The sequence below is a fragment of the Electrona antarctica genome (genome assembly GCF_951216825.1).
Source record: "Electrona antarctica genome assembly, chromosome: 16".
Classification (NCBI taxonomy): domain Eukaryota; kingdom Metazoa; phylum Chordata; class Actinopteri; order Myctophiformes; family Myctophidae; genus Electrona; species Electrona antarctica.
In genome coordinates, this window is record NC_136797.1 from 23,645,418 (window position 1) to 23,664,129 (window position 18,712).

At 43.4% G+C, this 18,712-nt stretch overlaps 1 protein-coding gene across 1 annotated transcript in view; it reads left to right on the forward strand.

Moving 5' to 3' along the window:
- Positions 1-18,712, forward strand: part of map1b (microtubule-associated protein 1B) — a gene marked incomplete at its 3' end in the record, with an annotated part of 42,939 nt that overhangs the window by 15,212 nt on the left and 9,015 nt on the right. Inside the window, exons 3-4 of the mRNA XM_079524141.1 lie at positions 6,867-6,949; positions 18,555-18,695. Coding sequence (XP_079380267.1) covers positions 6,867-6,949; positions 18,555-18,695 — 224 coding nt within the window. The remainder of the gene's footprint in view (positions 1-6,866; positions 6,950-18,554; positions 18,696-18,712) is intronic.

Here is an 18,712-nt window from a genome sequence, read left to right on the forward strand (position 1 = left end):
GTAAAAGTACCTCAAAATGGTACTGTACAGTATGGGAGTAAATTAGCTTAGTTACTTTGCCCCACTGGGAACTTCCCATGACAGTGTTGGGTCAAGTGACATCGAAAGTTATGTTCAGGGTCAGCTGAATATCATGAGGGAGAAACGCAGCAACACAAAGAGCTGAGGGATACTAAAGAAAGCAGTCTAAAAATAAACTAAGCTTAAGATAAACAGTAAACACATACGCAAATAAACTAAGATAAACAGTAAACACATACGCAAATAAACTAAGATAAACAGTAAATACATAAGCATTTATCATCAACACATTTCTGAACATTTCTGTTGAAATAGAAATATGTGGATCTCATAACATTACATAGAAACAGTGTGGATCTCGGACATCATGTGACCATCCGGTGACATCATAGACTGGAAACCATACAAATCTGCTAGTGCAAAAAAAGAAAACTTCCCCCAAAGTTGTGGGGCACCAATCAGGAACCAGTATGCAAATACAGGGCGGGTTTATCACCAGATGCAATTTTTTTTATCTGCCGCTTGGATATGAAGGTTGCACGCACGCACGCACGCACGCACGCACGCACGCACGCACGCACGCACGCACGCACGCACGCACGCACGCACGCACGCACGCACACGCACGCACGCACACACACACACACACACACACAGATCCACGCTGTAAAAAGATACTGCATTTTGTGTCCTGTCTGTTTTTGATAACAATAATAAAGCGTAGCGTGTCCTTAATTAATTGGTGGTTCAGTATATTTTCAGCTGGTGCGTGGTGTTATGCCTGATTTGTGGGCCATTTTTCGGCGATGTTAGCAAATGTGACATTTGCTCGACCTTCCACGCAGAGAGAGAGAGAGATCTATGCCAGGCCCACGGATTTAACAACTTTCAACCTGGCTGGCACTGCTATTTTGAGCATGCCAATGATGAAAGGAAAATTCCTCCCCTCAAAAATGGCAAAGCTCACAAAACGACACGATGTGTGGTCTCGTGTTTAGCCAGATGATCAGAGATCTCTGCTTTGGGGGCCATGGTGGAACAGTCGGTAGTGCTGTGGCCTCACAGCTAGAAGGTCCTGGGTTCGATTCCCGCTGGGGGCGCTGTGTAATCGCACTAATCGGTTAGTAATCCTGGTCTCTAAACTACCTCCCCCTGGCCAGCTGGGGTGCCTGATGTAGGGGAAAGGAACTGGCTGGAATAACGTGCTCTTTCTACGCGCTATACGTCCGGCCGGGGAAACCCCCCTGTCAGGTGAAAAGAAGCAGCTTGGACTCCTCATGCATAGAAGGAAGCATTCTTCCTCCTCTGCCCCCAGGTTGGCAGAGGAAGCGTAGCACCCAGGATTACATTAGATCATTGACACTGGGGCCTTTCCACCAAAAGAACGTCGGTTCAGAACCAGTGCGGTTCAGAACCTTGGTGCTTTTTGCGAACCGGTCGCGAACCGGCTGCATTTCCACCAGATTGAACGGCCGGTTCATTTGGTGGCGCTATTGTACCTAAACACAAAATGTTTAAAAGTAGGAGGATCCGTCATACACGCAGACACCCCGAGGGCGTTGCACAACACAAGCCGATGTAAACAGTATCCACAAGGTTGTGATGTTACAGTAGGGTTACAAGTTATTACAACTATCAAGATACACCCTGCAAGCCTCAGCTGGATTCTGGATTGCGATGCATCCGAACGTTTGGATCGTTTCATGTTTGCGTTGGCAATTAATGAAAACGTATTTTTGTTCCCTGCATGCTTTCAAGCATAGAATATCTGCGAGCGTTCGTGCTGTTAACATTGACATTTATTTTTATCCAAAAAACCTGTATGGATCAACAGCTGGTTTGCAGGTCTATGTCCCAATGCCCCGTCGATGATGTCATAATAGGGAAAGGCATCAGCCTTTTATAGCTCTATATGATCATACCCCGCTCCACTTTTGGACAACTCTTTTGGCATCGCGGTAATCCGATTTTAGTTTATTTAGTTTATTGATTATTTGCTCTGCCGTTCGAGCGAACCCAGCTTTCGCCAACTCTTCTACCAATGCCGAATATAATTTGGCCTTTCTCTGGACTCTGGGTACTCTCCAACAGTCCAACTTCTCCTGAAACAGTCAGGAGATGCCCATACATACGGACAACAAACACTCATCAGACCATTGCACATTCTTTGAAGATAGATACATTATTTTGTTTTGCGGCATCATTTATCTGTTATGTTATGTTATGTTATGTTGCGTGTGTCTGCGTCCTCCCAAGTTCCAACCCACTGACACACCCACTTATATCGTCTCGGTTCACGAAGCGCTGCGTGCAATTACAAAGCTGAACCACCGCTTTGTGGTTCACATTGGGAACGAACGTTTATGGTTCGGAAACCAACTCATTTTCAGTGGAAACACTCTGAACTGGTTCAATATTTGGCGGGAAGAAAGAACCGAACCGGTTCAACCCCGGTGGAAAAGGGGCCTGGGTGAAAAGATGGGTTGCAAAATCGTGGGATAAAAGACAAATCTCTGCCTTCTGCTGCTTCTGGTGAACATCTTCTACAGTAAGGGCTGAAAACGGGTGGAAACAATTCAGTGATTTTGTGCAAAGACTTTACGGTAGAGATGTGCCAATACCATTTCTTCCTTCCCGAGTGGCGCGCTTGTAGGTTTGCTATTTTTGGCTCTCAAAGTGTGGTCCAGGGACTCTCTGGGTTCCTTTGAGGGGTTTCCAAATGGACCCTCACAGGTCTGTAACTCAGAGACCCCTTTTCCACCGGTTGGTTCCCAATGGGAACCAGTTCAGTTCTTTTTGGTTCTTAGTCCATGAGCCAGAGCTCCAAAATTGGTGGGAAAACTAGACCTATATTACATTGTTATATAGGTTCAATACAAGTAAATTAATACATGATAACCCTTCCACAGTAGTAGCTTTTTCATATTTTCGATTATGTTGCATACTTTCCTACATAATGCCTCATTTGCATATTAAAAATGTAAAATTTGTAATACAATAAATCATTGTCTTCGTGTAAGTACTCAATTGAGGAAGTTTCATGGTGATACAAATCTAATATAGGTATGGTTTTGCACATACAATTCATAATTAACGTTCTAAATTTGGAGCTCTGGCTCATGGACTAAAAACCAAAAAGAACTGAACCGGTTCCCATTGGGAACCAACTGGTGGAAAAGGGGCCAGAGTGTAACACATTGATCCAAATGGACCTGTACACTTTCAGTACACTCTCAGAACAATTAAAAGGTTTGAGAACCACTGAATTATTAATGGAATAAAATTCCATTAATAATCGTTAAAGTGCAGCTACAATTTAGTAAATAATAATTAAGTAAATAGTACAGTAAGTGTGTAAAACAGTAGTGCAACATCAACTGAAGCATTTAAAATGAAAACGTATTGATTAGTGCAAATGACATCATCATCGTGTGATGAATTACATGGTATCAGAATGGCATCATAGACTGACATACTCGCCGATAGCGATGCCAGCATTTTAGACCTTATTGACAGCTTTTCCCATACTGGTATTGGTATCGGAATAACTATACTTAACAGTTTGACGTCATAAAACGCTTTACCCGCTATTTAATCAAATATTCTACGCTGCCGAGATTGTTTTATTACCTTTAGAGCATACGCTGAAGTATTTGCAGCTTTCAACCACGAAGATCCGGCGAAAAATGGTCCGTCGGCTTGTTATGATCAGACGCACCGGTGGCCATGACAATGCGATACGAGACCACAGAGGAGAGCAAGTTGTAATTGTAGTCCACTTGCATTGGGCTCAATTTCCCTGAAGCCCTAGCAGCCCAGAGGTCGACTTGATTTCCGTTTTCGTCGTCATAACCTGACGGCCTCGTCACCAGGTCCCCGGATAAATCCGCTGTTTCTTTTTAGTTATTTTAAAACGGCGAATTAAACGCATTAAACAAATGTCGGGTATAGCGTTTTACGCGCGGTGGAACCCGGTGAAAAGCAGTAGACATACTGTAGTGTTGTTGGTCTTCTCCAGCGTCCAAGCCGATTCAATGAGTTGAGATTTCGCCCCCCGATGTGTCGGAGACCTCTGATCGACTGGCTACTAAAGACTACACCATGTGACGTGGTGTATGTAGAATGGCTAAATCAGGGCTTATAGGTACCGGTTAGAAGGTTTTACACATTGATCCAAGGTGATTGCCAGACTAAAAGCATGCTCCAATACCCATAACTAGGATTCCCTGTCCTCACATCTCACATTCTGTCCTTTTTTAATAGGTCACATACCAAAAGATAATTAAATGTAGAAGCATAAACATCAAAAAGGGTATCTTTGAAAGACAAAGAAAAGGTCCCGCACACTGTCAGACACTTGCCAAAATGTTGCTCTTTTATTAGGTCGATGTTTCGGTCGATTAGACCTTCATCATGACTAATGTCCTGATGAAGGTCTAATGGACCGAAACGTCGACCTAATAAAGACAAGAGCAACATTTTGGCAAGTGTCTGACAGTGTGCGGGACCTTTTCTTTGTCTTTCAAAGATACCCTTTTTAATATATGCCCTACGCACCTGTCACACCTAACTCCTGAGGTGTGCATCGGCCTTTTGCTAAAAAAAGAAACATAAACATCAACATGACACCACTCTAACTCTAATAACTGTGATATTAGCAGGTAGAAAAAATGCTTTGACCTCGTTTGTTTTACTGTACTAAAAGTTGTTTCCGCGGGCCTTTTCTAAGAAAAGCTCAGAGTTTTAGGATCGCTGATGCTGCAGTCCAGTTTGTACAAAGCGGGGTACAAAGTGTGATGCCATTGCAGCCGCTATTAAACTCAACAGAACGAAAACCCAGCGCGTCAGAGAGACAGAGTTTGCACTTGAAAAGCCTTGATGTTGTTGTAGCATTTCCTGGTAAATATCTTGAACGTAATTGGCTGAGTGCAGTGGCACTATACTGTCAAAGCCAATTCATTGTTCTCAGGAGCAAATGAAACATCATTTCTTCCATGGGGAATGACACAGGCAGCCCTCTGGGAGGAGTCTACGGGGTTAATGGCTATACAGCCTCATCATGAGAAACTGTCTGCTATATAAAATATGTATGGAAAATTGACCCAGCGGACGGACGGACGGACGTACGGACGGACGGGCGGGCGGGCAGGCAGACAAACATTTGTCATCCCGCATGCACTGGCGTGCGTACACGCACACTATTTTCACTATTAGTGATTTTTTTTAACCCATTTAGGCCTGACGTCGAAATTTAAAAAAAAAAGTTTTCTAAATCATGACAATTTTCGGAAAGATTTGAGGCACATTTTAACGATTTTTCAAAAATAGCAGACCTACAAGTTCATAGCGCGCTATGAGCTTGTAGATCTGCTATTTTTCAATAGCTAAATTATAACAACAATGTATGTAACAACCAAAAGGGGTTCCCGCTCAAAATGAGGTTAACTTTCATCCTAGTGTTTACCGTATAACACCATAGAAATCAAATTATAGTGCATTAGTAATTATGTTTTCTCTGAGCATTGCATGTCATAATTATTATAGCGTCCGGTTGGACTGTCACTGTGATGAATGTTTACCGTCCTGTGTCCTGACAGCAGTTTGAGCTGCTGGTTGCTGTTATTGTTGGATATGGGCCATGCATTGTATAGTCACATTATAGTGTGTTTTTTAAAATATCAAGGCGTCGTACGGGCCATGCATTGTACTGTACAGTGTGTATTTTCTGTTTCAGTGAAATTAAAGCTAACAGTATCTCAACGGCCGTGTTAGGCCGGCAATTACCGGTTCTGGCCATATTTGTTATGACAAAGAACAGAAAATATCATTCCCTCCGGACATCCTGGCCGGTAAAAAAAACAAAAAAAACATCACAGCATTTATTATTATCATCATCGCAATTCAGACAATTTCAAATCCTCTGTTCCACAATTATTTTTTGGAAAGGCGCGCCACATTACGCAAACATGAACCACCCGAATCTTTGTTTAATTTCGAAATTCATATTTATTTAAACGATAGACTCACCACTCTCTCTCTCTCTCTCTGTACCACAGTACTCCGGTGTGATTGGTTAAATAATAAATATCCTACAGTAAAGGGCATCCATCCTATTGTTCATCTTGCAGAGAAAGATCACATGAACCACATATGTTTTTTTCTTTTTTAAGAGTCTATAATCCATTATCAGGGTGGGTATATAGTAGGTGACACATGACGGAGCAGGCCTTGTGCGGGCCAGTGGATGTCAGGTCATGGGTCGATAATTGGATGTGCAGATCCAGTATGATGGAGAGGATAGGTCATCTGGTGGTCAGAAAAGCCAGATCAACTTGACAGGAAACAAGAAAAGTCATATTAGATCCAGTGTGTTACTGTGTATAGCCAGTGTGCCTTATGCACTTGCATGCGCTGACAATTTAGGCATTTAGCAGACGCTCGTATCCAGAGTGAGATAGTGAGGGGCGCGGCAGTTCCAGGGGGTCCCCAGCTAAATGTGTTAATACAGCATCACAATCATTTTAACCACTTTATACTTTTATAGATGTACAGATGTACATCTATAAACATGTGCAGATGTACAAGCTCACAGCATGTCACTTTGTGCCGCGCTGCGAGCTTGCACGTCTGCTATTTTCTAAATCTTTTTGAAACATATTGAATTTTTTGGGAAAATGTTGAACCATTTTTTTGTTTGTTTTAATATAAATCTTCTCTTCTGGATGTCCATTTTCAGATGGCCGAAACAACGCACCATATTGTGATATATATTTGTACGGTATAGTCTTGGGTTACTTAGTTAGTTGGGTTAATATATATATATTTTTTGTTGTTGTTTTTTTTAGGACAGAGGATTCTTCACCACAAAAGCACTGTCCTGGAGACTGTGGTGCTTATCAACCCGTCAGAAGAAGCAGTCAGCACTGAGGTAAAAAACAAAAAAAACTTTTTCTCAGATTTATCATTCTAGTAACATCTCTTTCCTCCATTGCTCTCCATTGTCAATCACAGGTCCTACAAGCATGCATTACAATGTGACTCATTATACTTGAAAAGAACGACGAGTTTGAAACAACTTAATCAGCAGATTATGCAGCCTTGGTAATACAAGCTGCTGGTTAGAGTGCCCGCTAGACGAATAATGAAGAAATGTGAAAGATTAGAAGCTCTGAAGAACACAGACTGCAGCCGTACTGGACATCATTTCCTGTGCACGCTGCCAGATGCCCACATTTCTTATCGCATATTGTCAATATTTGATTTGTGCATATTTATATAAGAATTGGCCAATGGGAGGGTAGACGAGGGCCAGCGGACCGTCACTATGACGCAGAGATAACCCCCGTCGTCACATGCCCATATACAGTATAGGCAATAGGCATTAACCCATTTAGGCCTGACGTCGAAATTTAAAAAAGGTCCTCTAAATCATGACAGTTTTCTGAAATACCAATGTTTCTATATCAGTGGTGCTCGATATTTCATGTCAAGAACCCCAAAAATCTGTATTTGGCAACCCCCATCTGAAAATATGTTGTTCCAGGGACGCCCCAGAAGCAAAGATATGAGTTAAAAATGTTCGCTCTGAAAGAATATATATTCAAAGATTTGAGGCACATTTTCACGATTTTTCAAAAATAGCAGACCTACAAGCTCGTAGCGCGCCACTCGGTGGCGTGCTATGAGCTTGTAGATCTGCTATTTTTCAACAGCTAAAGCATAACATAATGCTTAAAACACCAAAAGGGGTTCCCGCCCAAAATGGGTTAAAAGACATCGGGGATGTCCATCCGTATTATGTTTATAAAAGGGAAAAGGAATGACAAATATAGAGCTCTCCATACAATTACATGTAATAATACATGTATACAATATGTATACAATAATATCCCCATATTATTGGTCGGATCGGTGGCTGCATGCGGCATACAAGTGTACGCGTCCGGAAAGGTCCGGACAGGTCTTGTGAATTCATAATCTCAGATGCTGTCGTCCCTCCATATTGATGATGTCAAGACTGCAATATGATGTCATCAGCATGAGAGATCCACAAGGAAACTGTGACGTTATTAAATAGACACCCTCTTGTCTTGTAACTAAGAACATTTACTTAACTACTGTACTTAAGTACAATTTTGAGGTATTTGTACTTGAGTACTTGAGTAATTGCAATTTCCAATACTTTTACTTGTACTCCACTACATCTCAAGAGGCAAATATCGCACTTTTATACTCCACTACAATTATTTGAAACCTTTAGTTGAGCGATTGGGGTGGGGTTACATTTTCTGTGTTATCCCATTGAGACCTGGAACGCATCCATGTCACGTTAGCGTTTAACCACATTAACCATTAACCCATTTTGGGGCGGGAACCCCTTTTGGTGTTTTAAACATTGTTATAATTTAGCTATTGAAAAATAGCAGATCTACAAGCTCATAGCGCGCCACCGAGTGGCGCGCTATGAACTTGTAGGTCTGCTATTTTTGAAAAATCGTTAAAATGTGCCTCAAATCTTTCCGAAAATTGTCACGATTTAGAAAAAATAAAAAAATAATAATTTCGACGTCAGGCCTGAATGGGTTATACCCGTCCGTGCCTGTCTGCTTTTACACCAACCCAGCTGCATCTGCGGTCAAGCTGTGCATTCATATCACCTCCCAGCCGCTGCGGGTTTGACCTGGCCAGCAGCCCGGAACAGATAGATGACATTGAAGTGGAAGAAATGCTGGGACTCACTGGGAGATGCTGAACACCAGCAATAGAGGGCGAGAGAGAGAGAGAGAGAGAGAGAGAGAGAAGAAAGAAAAGGGTTTAGAGGGGATGGAGTGACTCAGCTAATTAACTAATGGACTTGACTGAAATTTATGTGGTGATATTTTAACCCATTTAGGCCTGACGTCGAAATTTAAAAAAAAATCTTCTAAATCCTCCAGTTTTCTGAAATAAATATTTTCACGATTTTTTGTGAAATAGCAGACCTACAAGCGCGCTATGAGCTTGTAGATCTGCTATTTTTCAATAGCTAAATTATAACATAATGTTTAAAACACCAAAAGGGGTTCCCGCCCCAAAATGGGTTTTAAATGCATATTTAACGCCAAACGGGACCCTAATCCAATAACGATTTGGCTTCTCGGGATTTCTTGAGGCAAGTCTGCGATGTCTGTCAGACTATAACGTATAACGTATGCCTCCAAGGTTTCAGCCTGTTCCGACCGCCATTCACCTCCGATACATAGAATTCATGTAGGATATTTTAAAAATATATATATGTAGCACCCCGGTACCGTCTTAAAGGGAATAACGGGGTGTTTGAGTTCGTTAACTTAACCTCTGTATAACCCTGTATTTATAGAATAAACCACAAGGCTGAATAACTTGACTTTAACTGCAAACTAGCAGATCTACAAGCTCAGTATACCTATTTTAAAGAAATATACCAGACCACACTTTAAATGTAAATCAGATTTACTGATAGGGTTAATAAAGTTATTTGCTTTTACAAATGCGTTTAACCCCTTTTTAAAGTGGTAAAGAAAATAATAACAACATGAAACATACAATACAGTAGACATACAATACAATACAAAACAAGAATGGTAAACCCTTTTTAGAATGAACCAACACTAGGCCTTGTAGGCCTTGTAAAATAACCAACTAGGCACAAGCCTTTAAACCAGTGAAACCAAATAAACTCTACCTAATGTAGAGTCCCTTAATTAGCTTCAATAAAACCAAACACTCTTGACTTGGCTTAAAATAAAATATCAAAACCCTAATACATTAAACACACAGTGGGCCCACACTCATACACACGCGCGCACACACAAACCAAAAGTTGCAGGCCTGATCGTGGTGATGGTGGGGTGCTGATGATTTAATCCTCCTCAGTCCTTGTTGATGTTGAGCAAAAGTCCTACTCACAGTTCTTTGTCAGATCTGTAGAACAGTTTGTGAGGTGGTGAGATGTGATGAAGCCGAGCAGACTGCAGGAACGTCGAATCCTCGTCAGGAACACACTCCAAAACACAGTCTCTTAGAATGAGCCAAAGTCTCCTCTTGTTGAGAAACTACACGCTTTCTTCACTCAGTCCAAGCACATGTTACTTTACCACTCACTTAAGACTTTTTATAACTCACTCAAACAAAACAGACACAAGAATCATGCACTGTGCATCAAACTATCAGAGAAAACTTCCACTTCACTTCTGTGTCATGTCAACCTGTGTCAGGTCATACACACTCTGGTGAAACTGTCCAGTAAAGTTCCACTCACTCAATATTCTCTCTCCTCCCCACTTCACCCAATTGAGAAACCCCCAATCAGAACACATCACATGATCACACACCAATCAGAATGAAGAACTCCAGTACCTGGTTAACTGTCTCATTTACTCTTGGCTCAGTAAACTCATTAACCCTGGAACACACCTGTTTAACATTGCACCTCGTTATTGGGTTTTTACCACAGTCTCTCCTGTGCATTTTACCCTTTAACTGCTATGAACGGCATGCATCGTTTTACACATAAGTCTTGTACTAAAACCTATTTATTTAGAGATCTATTTATAACAGACAACTTTTTATTAAAGGCATACATTTTTAACTTAGTCAACTGTTTTAGAATGACTTGTACTATGTATTAAAATATAAGAATAAGGCTAAGGGCATGAAATAACCACTGGGCTACACCCTCCCCCTTCTTAGATTTTGATGTCCTCATCAAATGACATGGCATTAGACTATTTGCAGCTTCTTCCTCCTTGTAGTACAATCGGGACATCTGGCCATGGGATGACACCACACAGTGTTACATAAACGGTCTGGATCCAAGTTGGTACTGCACTGTACTAGCGCTCCTTTACTCAGTATGGACCAGGATTGAGTGGAAGGTTGTCCCAACTCATCATAAGTGAACCGATCAACTGGTCTCCGCTCCCTCCGTGGGAGTCTCTGTGGGGACTCTTCAGTGTCAACAGTTAACTGAGGGTTATCAATTCCTTCTCCCTTTTCTAGACCTTTGTCCTCCACAGGGTCTAAGGGGACTGCATCATCTGCAGGTTCCACTTCAGCGACGGCAGGTTCCATAGCCCTCGCATCTTCCATATCCTCATCAAGAGGAAGTGAAACTTGAGACTCATCAATTATGGGATGTACTTCCTGAACAGGGTGTTCGGGTAGTGTAAAAGACTCATTCCCTGTCTCATGGTCTCCATCCATAACTCTTCGTTGAGACATGTCCATGTCTTCATCCTCCGAGTCTGACAATGTCAAATCTGGTAATCTTTCATCACTTTGTGCTGTCTGGGTCACTGTCTGCTTGTCTTGTGACCTTGTCACAGCCTTTGGAGCAGGCTCCGGTTCATCAGTGTCGACTGGTAGTCGAACCAAGTATCCAATTGGCAGCAGGTGATTCCGGTGGACCGTTTTCACCTTTCCAGTTCCTCTTTCCGGCTTAATTGTATAAACTGGTAGATTCGGCATCTTACTGACCACTACATAAGGCACAGATCTCCACTTATCCTGCAACTTGTGTTTGCCAGTTAATCCAAAGTTTCGGAGCAAAACTCTATCTCCTTCTTCCAACACTTGATCTCGTACTCTTTTATCATGTGCTCTTTTGTTCTTCTGATGGTTCCTGCCTGCAGCTTCTGAGGCCAACTGGTATGCGTTGCGTAGGTCAGATCTCAACTTAGCTACATACTGGTGGTACTGAACGTCTGCATCCCCATCAGGAGAAACGCCAAAACAGAGGTCAACAGGCAACCTTGCTTCGCGTCCAAACATTAAAGCATAGGGCGAGTATCCTGTGGCTTCATTCCTGGTGCTGTTATAAGCATGCACCATTTGGCTTATGTGCTGACTCCATTTCTGTTTCCGTTTGGGATCCATAGTCCCCAGCATGGAGAGGAGGGTACGGTTGAACCTCTCTGGCTGAGGGTCTCCCTGGGGGTGGTAAGGAGTCGTTCGTGATTTCCTGATCCCCAACATTCCCAGTAGCTCTTTGATTAGTTGGCTTTCAAAATCACGGCCCTGGTCAGAATGTATCCTGGCGGGAAGACCATAATGGATGAAGTATTTCTCACAGAGAATCTTGGCTACCGTTGTGGCCTTCTGGTCTTTCGAGGGAAATGCTTGCGCATAGCGCGTGAAATGATCAGTCACTACTAATATGCTTGACATGCCCTGGGAATCTGGCTCAAGTGAAAGAAAATCAATGCATACCAGGTCAAGTGGTCCTTTGCTGGTGATTTGCTCCAAGGGTGCAGCACGCTGGGGAACAGTCTTGCGTGCTATGCATCGGCCGCAATTCTTGATGTACTGATCAATCTCATTAGCCATCTTAGGCCAGTAAAATCTTTGTCTAAGCAGCTCTGTGGTTTTCTCCACTCCTAGATGTCCAGACTCATCATGCAAGGATGCTAGTACTGCTGGTATGTACTCCTTTGGTAGTACAAGCTGTTGCAGTTCTTGTCCAGATTGATTCTTTATCACTCTGTGGAGTAGGTCTCCCCTGATCCGCAGCTTTCGGCCTTCTCTCCGTAACAATGTTACGTCTGGGCCACCACCCTTGACGGAACTCAACATCTGTCCATCTCTGACAGCTTGTTTTACAGGTGAGATGAGCGAGTCTCGGTCTTGGGCTTTGATTAAATCTCGCTTACTAAGCTGCTCGAGACAACCAATCTGCAGGAGTGTTGGGCAAGCGTAGCATTCAGGGATGGCATCTGGATCAACACCTAGCTGTTCTGCACAGTAGGGGAAAACATCAGACAACTCTTGACAATGAATGGGTTTGCATAGTGCATGTATGCCATCTGGGGGAATCTCAATCCACTCTGCTCTTTCATCTTTCCTTGACAACAAGTCAGCATCGATGTTATTCCGACCCGGCCGATACTGGATGTGAAAGTTGTAGGTAGCAAGGGCTGCTAACCATCGATGACCAGTCGCGTTTAACTTGGCTGTTGTCAATACATATGTAAGAGGGTTGTTGTCAGTTCTCACTGTAAACCGAGCTCCGTAGAGGTAGTCGTGGAACTTATCAACAACTGCCCATTTCATTGCTAGAAATTCTAACTGATGAACTGGGTAGTGCTGTTCTGAAGTGCTGAGCTTCCGGCTGGCAAAGGCAACGGGTCTCAGACCCTCAGGGTACTCCTGGTTGAGGACTGCGCCTAGCCCGTTGAGGCTCGCATCAACATGGAGAATGTACGGTTTGGTGGGGTCTGCGAAGGCCAACACTGGTGCATTCGTGAGACAGTATATAATCTTCTGGAAGGCATCAGTGCATGACTGATCCCACCGTACTCCGAAGGGCTCTGATTCCTTGTAGTATGACTTCTCTTTGGATCTTTTAGTCTTGTTACTTCTCTGAGCTGGGGGATACCCCTTGGTGAGCTCTGTCAGAGGTCTCACGACAGAAGAGTAACCTGCGATAAAACGCCGGTAGTACCCACAGAATCCTAGGAAGGAACGCAGGGACTTGAGATCTGTGGGTCGCTTCCAGTTAGCTACCGCTTCCACCTTGGCTGGATCTGTGGCAATGCCATGTTCTGAGACGATGTGTCCCACATACTTCACTTGTGGCCTGCAGAACTGGCACTTGTCGATCGACAGCTTCAGACCACATTCTTCAAGTCGGTCGAGGACCTTAAGAAGACGATCCTCGTGTTCCTCTAAGGTCTTCCCGAACACAATTAAATCGTCAAGGTACACTATGACCTCTAGGAGGTGCATGTCTCCAACAGCCTTTTCCATAAGCCGCTGGAATGTCGCAGGGGCTCCTGTGATTCCTTGTGGCATTCGTTCGAATTGAAAAAATCCTAGAGGACAAATAAAGGCTGTTTTTTCTTTATCCTCTTCGGCCATGGGGATCTGATAGTATCCACTGCGTAAATCGAGGACAGAGAACCATCGGCTGCCAGTCAGGCAATCCAAGGCGTCATCTATGCGTGGTACAGCATACTGATCTGGTATGGTTCTGGTGTTCAGTGTCCGGTAATCAATGCACATGCGCACACTCCCATTCTTCTTCCTGGCTATAACTATGGGTGAGGCATATGGACTACGAGACTCTTTTATGATCCCGGCAGCCAACAATCCCTGGATATGGCGCCGAAGGTCGTCCACATCTGCGGGTGCGATGCGACGAGATCTCTCACGGAAAGGCTTGGTATTAGTGAGTCGAATATGGTGTTCTACTCCCTTAGCGAGGCCCACATCCCATTCCTCAAGTGAGAAGACATTGGCTCGTTCCGACAATTTCTTGGAGAGTCTGTCCCTCCATCCATTAGGAATTGGGGAGTCCCCAAAATCAAACAACTGTGGGTCAATGGTTGGTGTTGATTCCAAACCATTTTTCTGAGTCACCGTAACAGTGTCAGGGACATACAGATGAGCTATCACAGTGCCAGGGGTAATAGTGATCTCTTTCAATGACTCATTGCTTAGCAGCACTGAAAAGTTATTCTTGTTTAGGGCGGAGGAGAACAATACTGTAGGCTGTATGAATACACCTGCGGGGAGCTCTAGGTCAGCAGGCTCTTCTGTCAGAAGGATATTGTTTCCTAGTGGCTGTTTCTCTTCCACTTTGCAGCTGGCAATTCGCTTACTGTTGGGAGGAATAATGAGGTCTCCAGGACCCATCCACTTGACTTCCGCCACGACACCATCCAAGGTCTGCTCTGCTGTGGGTTTCAATTGCGGCTTCACTCTTGGTTCAACAGTGCACACCTGTATGACTGGTGTTTTTCCAGCCAATTGTCTGACCTTTCTGGCATTAGTGCCAACAAGGATGGGAATTCTGTCAGAGCAGCGAGGATCCGGGCACACAAGCGCAAGGAGGGTTATGACCTGGTGGTCTCCAGGGAACTCCACCTCAACTTCTATGTAGCCTTTGTATGGGTAGCTTTCTGCAGAATCGCTGAGACCCCAAATGGCCAACCCACCAACAGGATGAAGAGGCACATTCTTCAGGTGTTCGGAATACCAGCTGTCAAAGATGATAGTTACTTGTGACCCGCTATCCAAAAGGGCATCACAATCGGTTCCATTAACCTTGACTGAGGTAGTGGAGGGTGGTCCTATCAGTCCGTCCGGAATGCAATGGGCTTGCATGATCTTCACAGCACTTTTATGCGCAAAAGCATTGTGCCCAGTCTCCTCAGAACTGGTGTCTGGTTCTCTCGGTTGGCGTTTTGCGCCACGCTGAGCACGAATCAGTTTTTGTATCACCTTCTGAGGGTTCTCAGGAGCGGTGCATCGGGTAGCAATGTGCCCATCTTCTCCACATCTGTAGCAGAAATAACCATCTGATGATGTAGATGTGGAGGAACGCACTCCCTTAGTAGAGTGAGAGTGAGGCTCTTTGTTAGGTGTTTGTCCTTTGAAAGCTGGAGTGGGTCTCACAGACATTACTTTCATCTGTTTCTGCAACTTCCTCATTTCCTTTTTCAGTGCTTTCACATCCTGGCTGTCGGTGTCCTCAACGTCATCAGTCACAGACGCTGATTCTGAAACACTTGTAGCTTGAACTGTGGCGTGGACTGGCTGTGTACCTGTCAGCTGGGAAACCTGTGACTTCAATTCTCGTATTTCAGCTCTCAGGTCTTGCAGCGGTGATGCTGGTGACGGCTTGTCACTTTTGATGCCAACATTCTTCACTGTGGCGTTCAACTTGCGTCTCGCAGACTCATAGTCTTCTTCCGCTCGAATTTCACTCAGCAGCTCTAGAAAAGTAGGCGGAGTATCTTTCCGTTCTCTTAGTCGGAGATTAAGCATCATTATGTCAGACTCTGTAGCACCTTTAATGAGCTGTTCCAGGCGAGCTTTGCCCACTGAGACAAGTGGCATGCCTCCTTTCTGCACAACTTTATTCAGGGCTCTTTCCATTCTTCTGAGGAAATCTGACATCTTTTCTCCAGGGTGCTGGCTTAGCATCCTGAAAGTGAAATACAACTCCTCTCCGGACTCCGATGTCCCGAATGTGTTTTCTATGGCTTCCAGGTATTCTTGGGAAGAGGCATAAGGGTTTGTAGATCTCACTGCATTGATGATCTCCAAAGCAGGTCCTTTCAAACTTTCTGCAATTCTCATTTTCTTTTCTCTGTCAGGGCGATCGCTTTCCTCCACCATGAGGCGTGCTTGCTCTATCCAGTTATCCAAGTGTTCCTCTCCGACCGGGGTTGGAACGACTCCAGAGAACGTTCTCAGTCGTCTGAACACATTTTCACTGGAAGGTTTTGCAGTTTTTGCCATCAAGTCTCCGACGGCTCTGATTATGGCCTCTGGGGAACTGGCGTGGAGTGTGGGGTCAACTTTTGCCCCTTCTTCATCTCCAGTTGAAAGTCTCCAAGGCATCGTTCTGCCCTCAGGCTGCACATTCGGGGGTAAGACTTTAGGATCCACCTTTTCACGGCATTCGCATAAGACTGTCAGACACTGCGTTTCAGGATTGTAAGTGCGTCCCCTTACTTTCACCCGACCCAGTGCTTTGACAGTTTCCAGTGTTTGTATGATGAAGTCCACTTCAGTGTCTTCTGGTACATCATGCACTAACAGAGCACGTTCAGGGTCTATCATTTCTCCCTTGCACCAGTTTAGGAAGGTAGCCATGTTGTTGGGGTTTTGACAACTGCTACTTTTAGAACTAAAATAAGCTAAGGGGTTGTTTTTGTTTTTTTTAGATATGAGCTTGTAGTCTAAATTATTGCCTAGTTAAACTGTTTACTAGTTGTTGTTGTTGATTTCATCTCAGCAGTGCCTCCATTTTATGTAGCACCCCGGTACCGTCTTAAAGGGAATAACGGGGTGTTTGAGTTCGTTAACTTAACCTCTGTATAACCCTGTATTTATAGAATAAACCACAAGGCTGAATAACTTGACTTTAACTGCAAACTAGCAGATCTACAAGCTCAGTATACCTATTTTAAAGAAATATACCAGACCACACTTTAAATGTAAATCAGATTTACTGATAGGGTTAATAAAGTTATTTGCTTTTACAAATGCGTTTAACCCCTTTTTAAAGTGGTAAAGAAAATAATAACAACATGAAACATACAATACAGTAGACATACAATACAATACAAAACAAGAATGGTAAACCCTTTTTAGAATGAACCAACACTAGGCCTTGTAGGCCTTGTAAAATAACCAACTAGGCACAAGCCTTTAAACCAGTGAAACCAAATAAACTCTACCTAATGTAGAGTCCCTTAATTAGCTTCAATAAAACCAAACACTCTTGACTTGGCTTAAAATAAAATATCAAAACCCTAATACATTAAACACACAGTGGGCCCACACTCATACACACGCGCGCACACACAAACCAAAAGTTGCAGGCCTGATCGTGGTGATGGTGGGGTGCTGATGATTTAATCCTCCTCAGTCCTTGTTGATGTTGAGCAAAAGTCCTACTCACAGTTCTTTGTCAGATCTGTAGAACAGTTTGTGAGGTGGTGAGATGTGATGAAGCCGAGCAGACTGCAGGAACGTCGAATCCTCGTCAGGAACACACTCCAAAACACAGTCTCTTAGAATGAGCCAAAGTCTCCTCTTGTTGAGAAACTACACGCTTTCTTCACTCAGTCCAAGCACATGTTACTTTACCACTCACTTAAGACTTTTTATAACTCACTCAAACAAAACAGACACAAGAATCATGCACTGTGCATCAAACTATCAGAGAAAACTTCCACTTCACTTCTGTGTCATGTCAACCTGTGTCAGGTCATACACACTCTGGTGAAACTGTCCAGTAAAGTTCCACTCACTCAATATTCTCTCTCCTCCCCACTTCACCCAATTGAGAAACCCCCAATCAGAACACATCACATGATCACACACCAATCAGAATGAAGAACTCCAGTACCTGGTTAACTGTCTCATTTACTCTTGGCTCAGTAAACTCATTAACCCTGGAACACACCTGTTTAACATTGCACCTCGTTATTGGGTTTTTACCACAGTCTCTCCTGTGCATTTTACCCTTTAACTGCTATGAACGGCATGCATCGTTTTACACATAAGTCTTGTACTAAAACCTATTTATTTAGAGATCTATTTATAACAGACAACTTTTTATTAAAGGCATACATTTTTAACTTAGTCAACTGTTTTAGAATGACTTGTACTATGTATTAAAATATAAGAATAAGGCTAAGGGCATGAAATAACCACTGGGCTACATATATAAAGAAATATGTGGGAAAACAATGCATGAAGGTACTCCCTTGGCCTACTGACAGTATGCACACGACATTTGGCACTGATTGGTCCAGTAGTTAAAACACTGTAAAAAAATAACTCTTTTACCGCTGAGCTCGCCATTTGACACCCTTCTGCTCGAAATGCCCTCCAGGCAGTCCTGGAGTACATCATTCAGCCACGAGACGGTGGTGTTGGTGGTAAACGAGTTCTGCTAAGAAGGAAAAAAAGACACACAAGGGAGAAAATGAGATCCCCTGTGTCTTATTGTCTCATGTCTTATTGTCCTGAACTGTTGTTCTCTTTTTAATTTCAAGGCTCGTTTGATGATCTCAGACACTGCCAGACACAAGCTGCTGGTCCTCTCTGGACAATGCTTTGAAAACACAGGGGAGCTCATTCTTCAGTCTGGATCCTTTTCTTTCTTCAACTTCATAGATATTTTCACTGACCAAGAGGTGAGTCGTGATTTCTT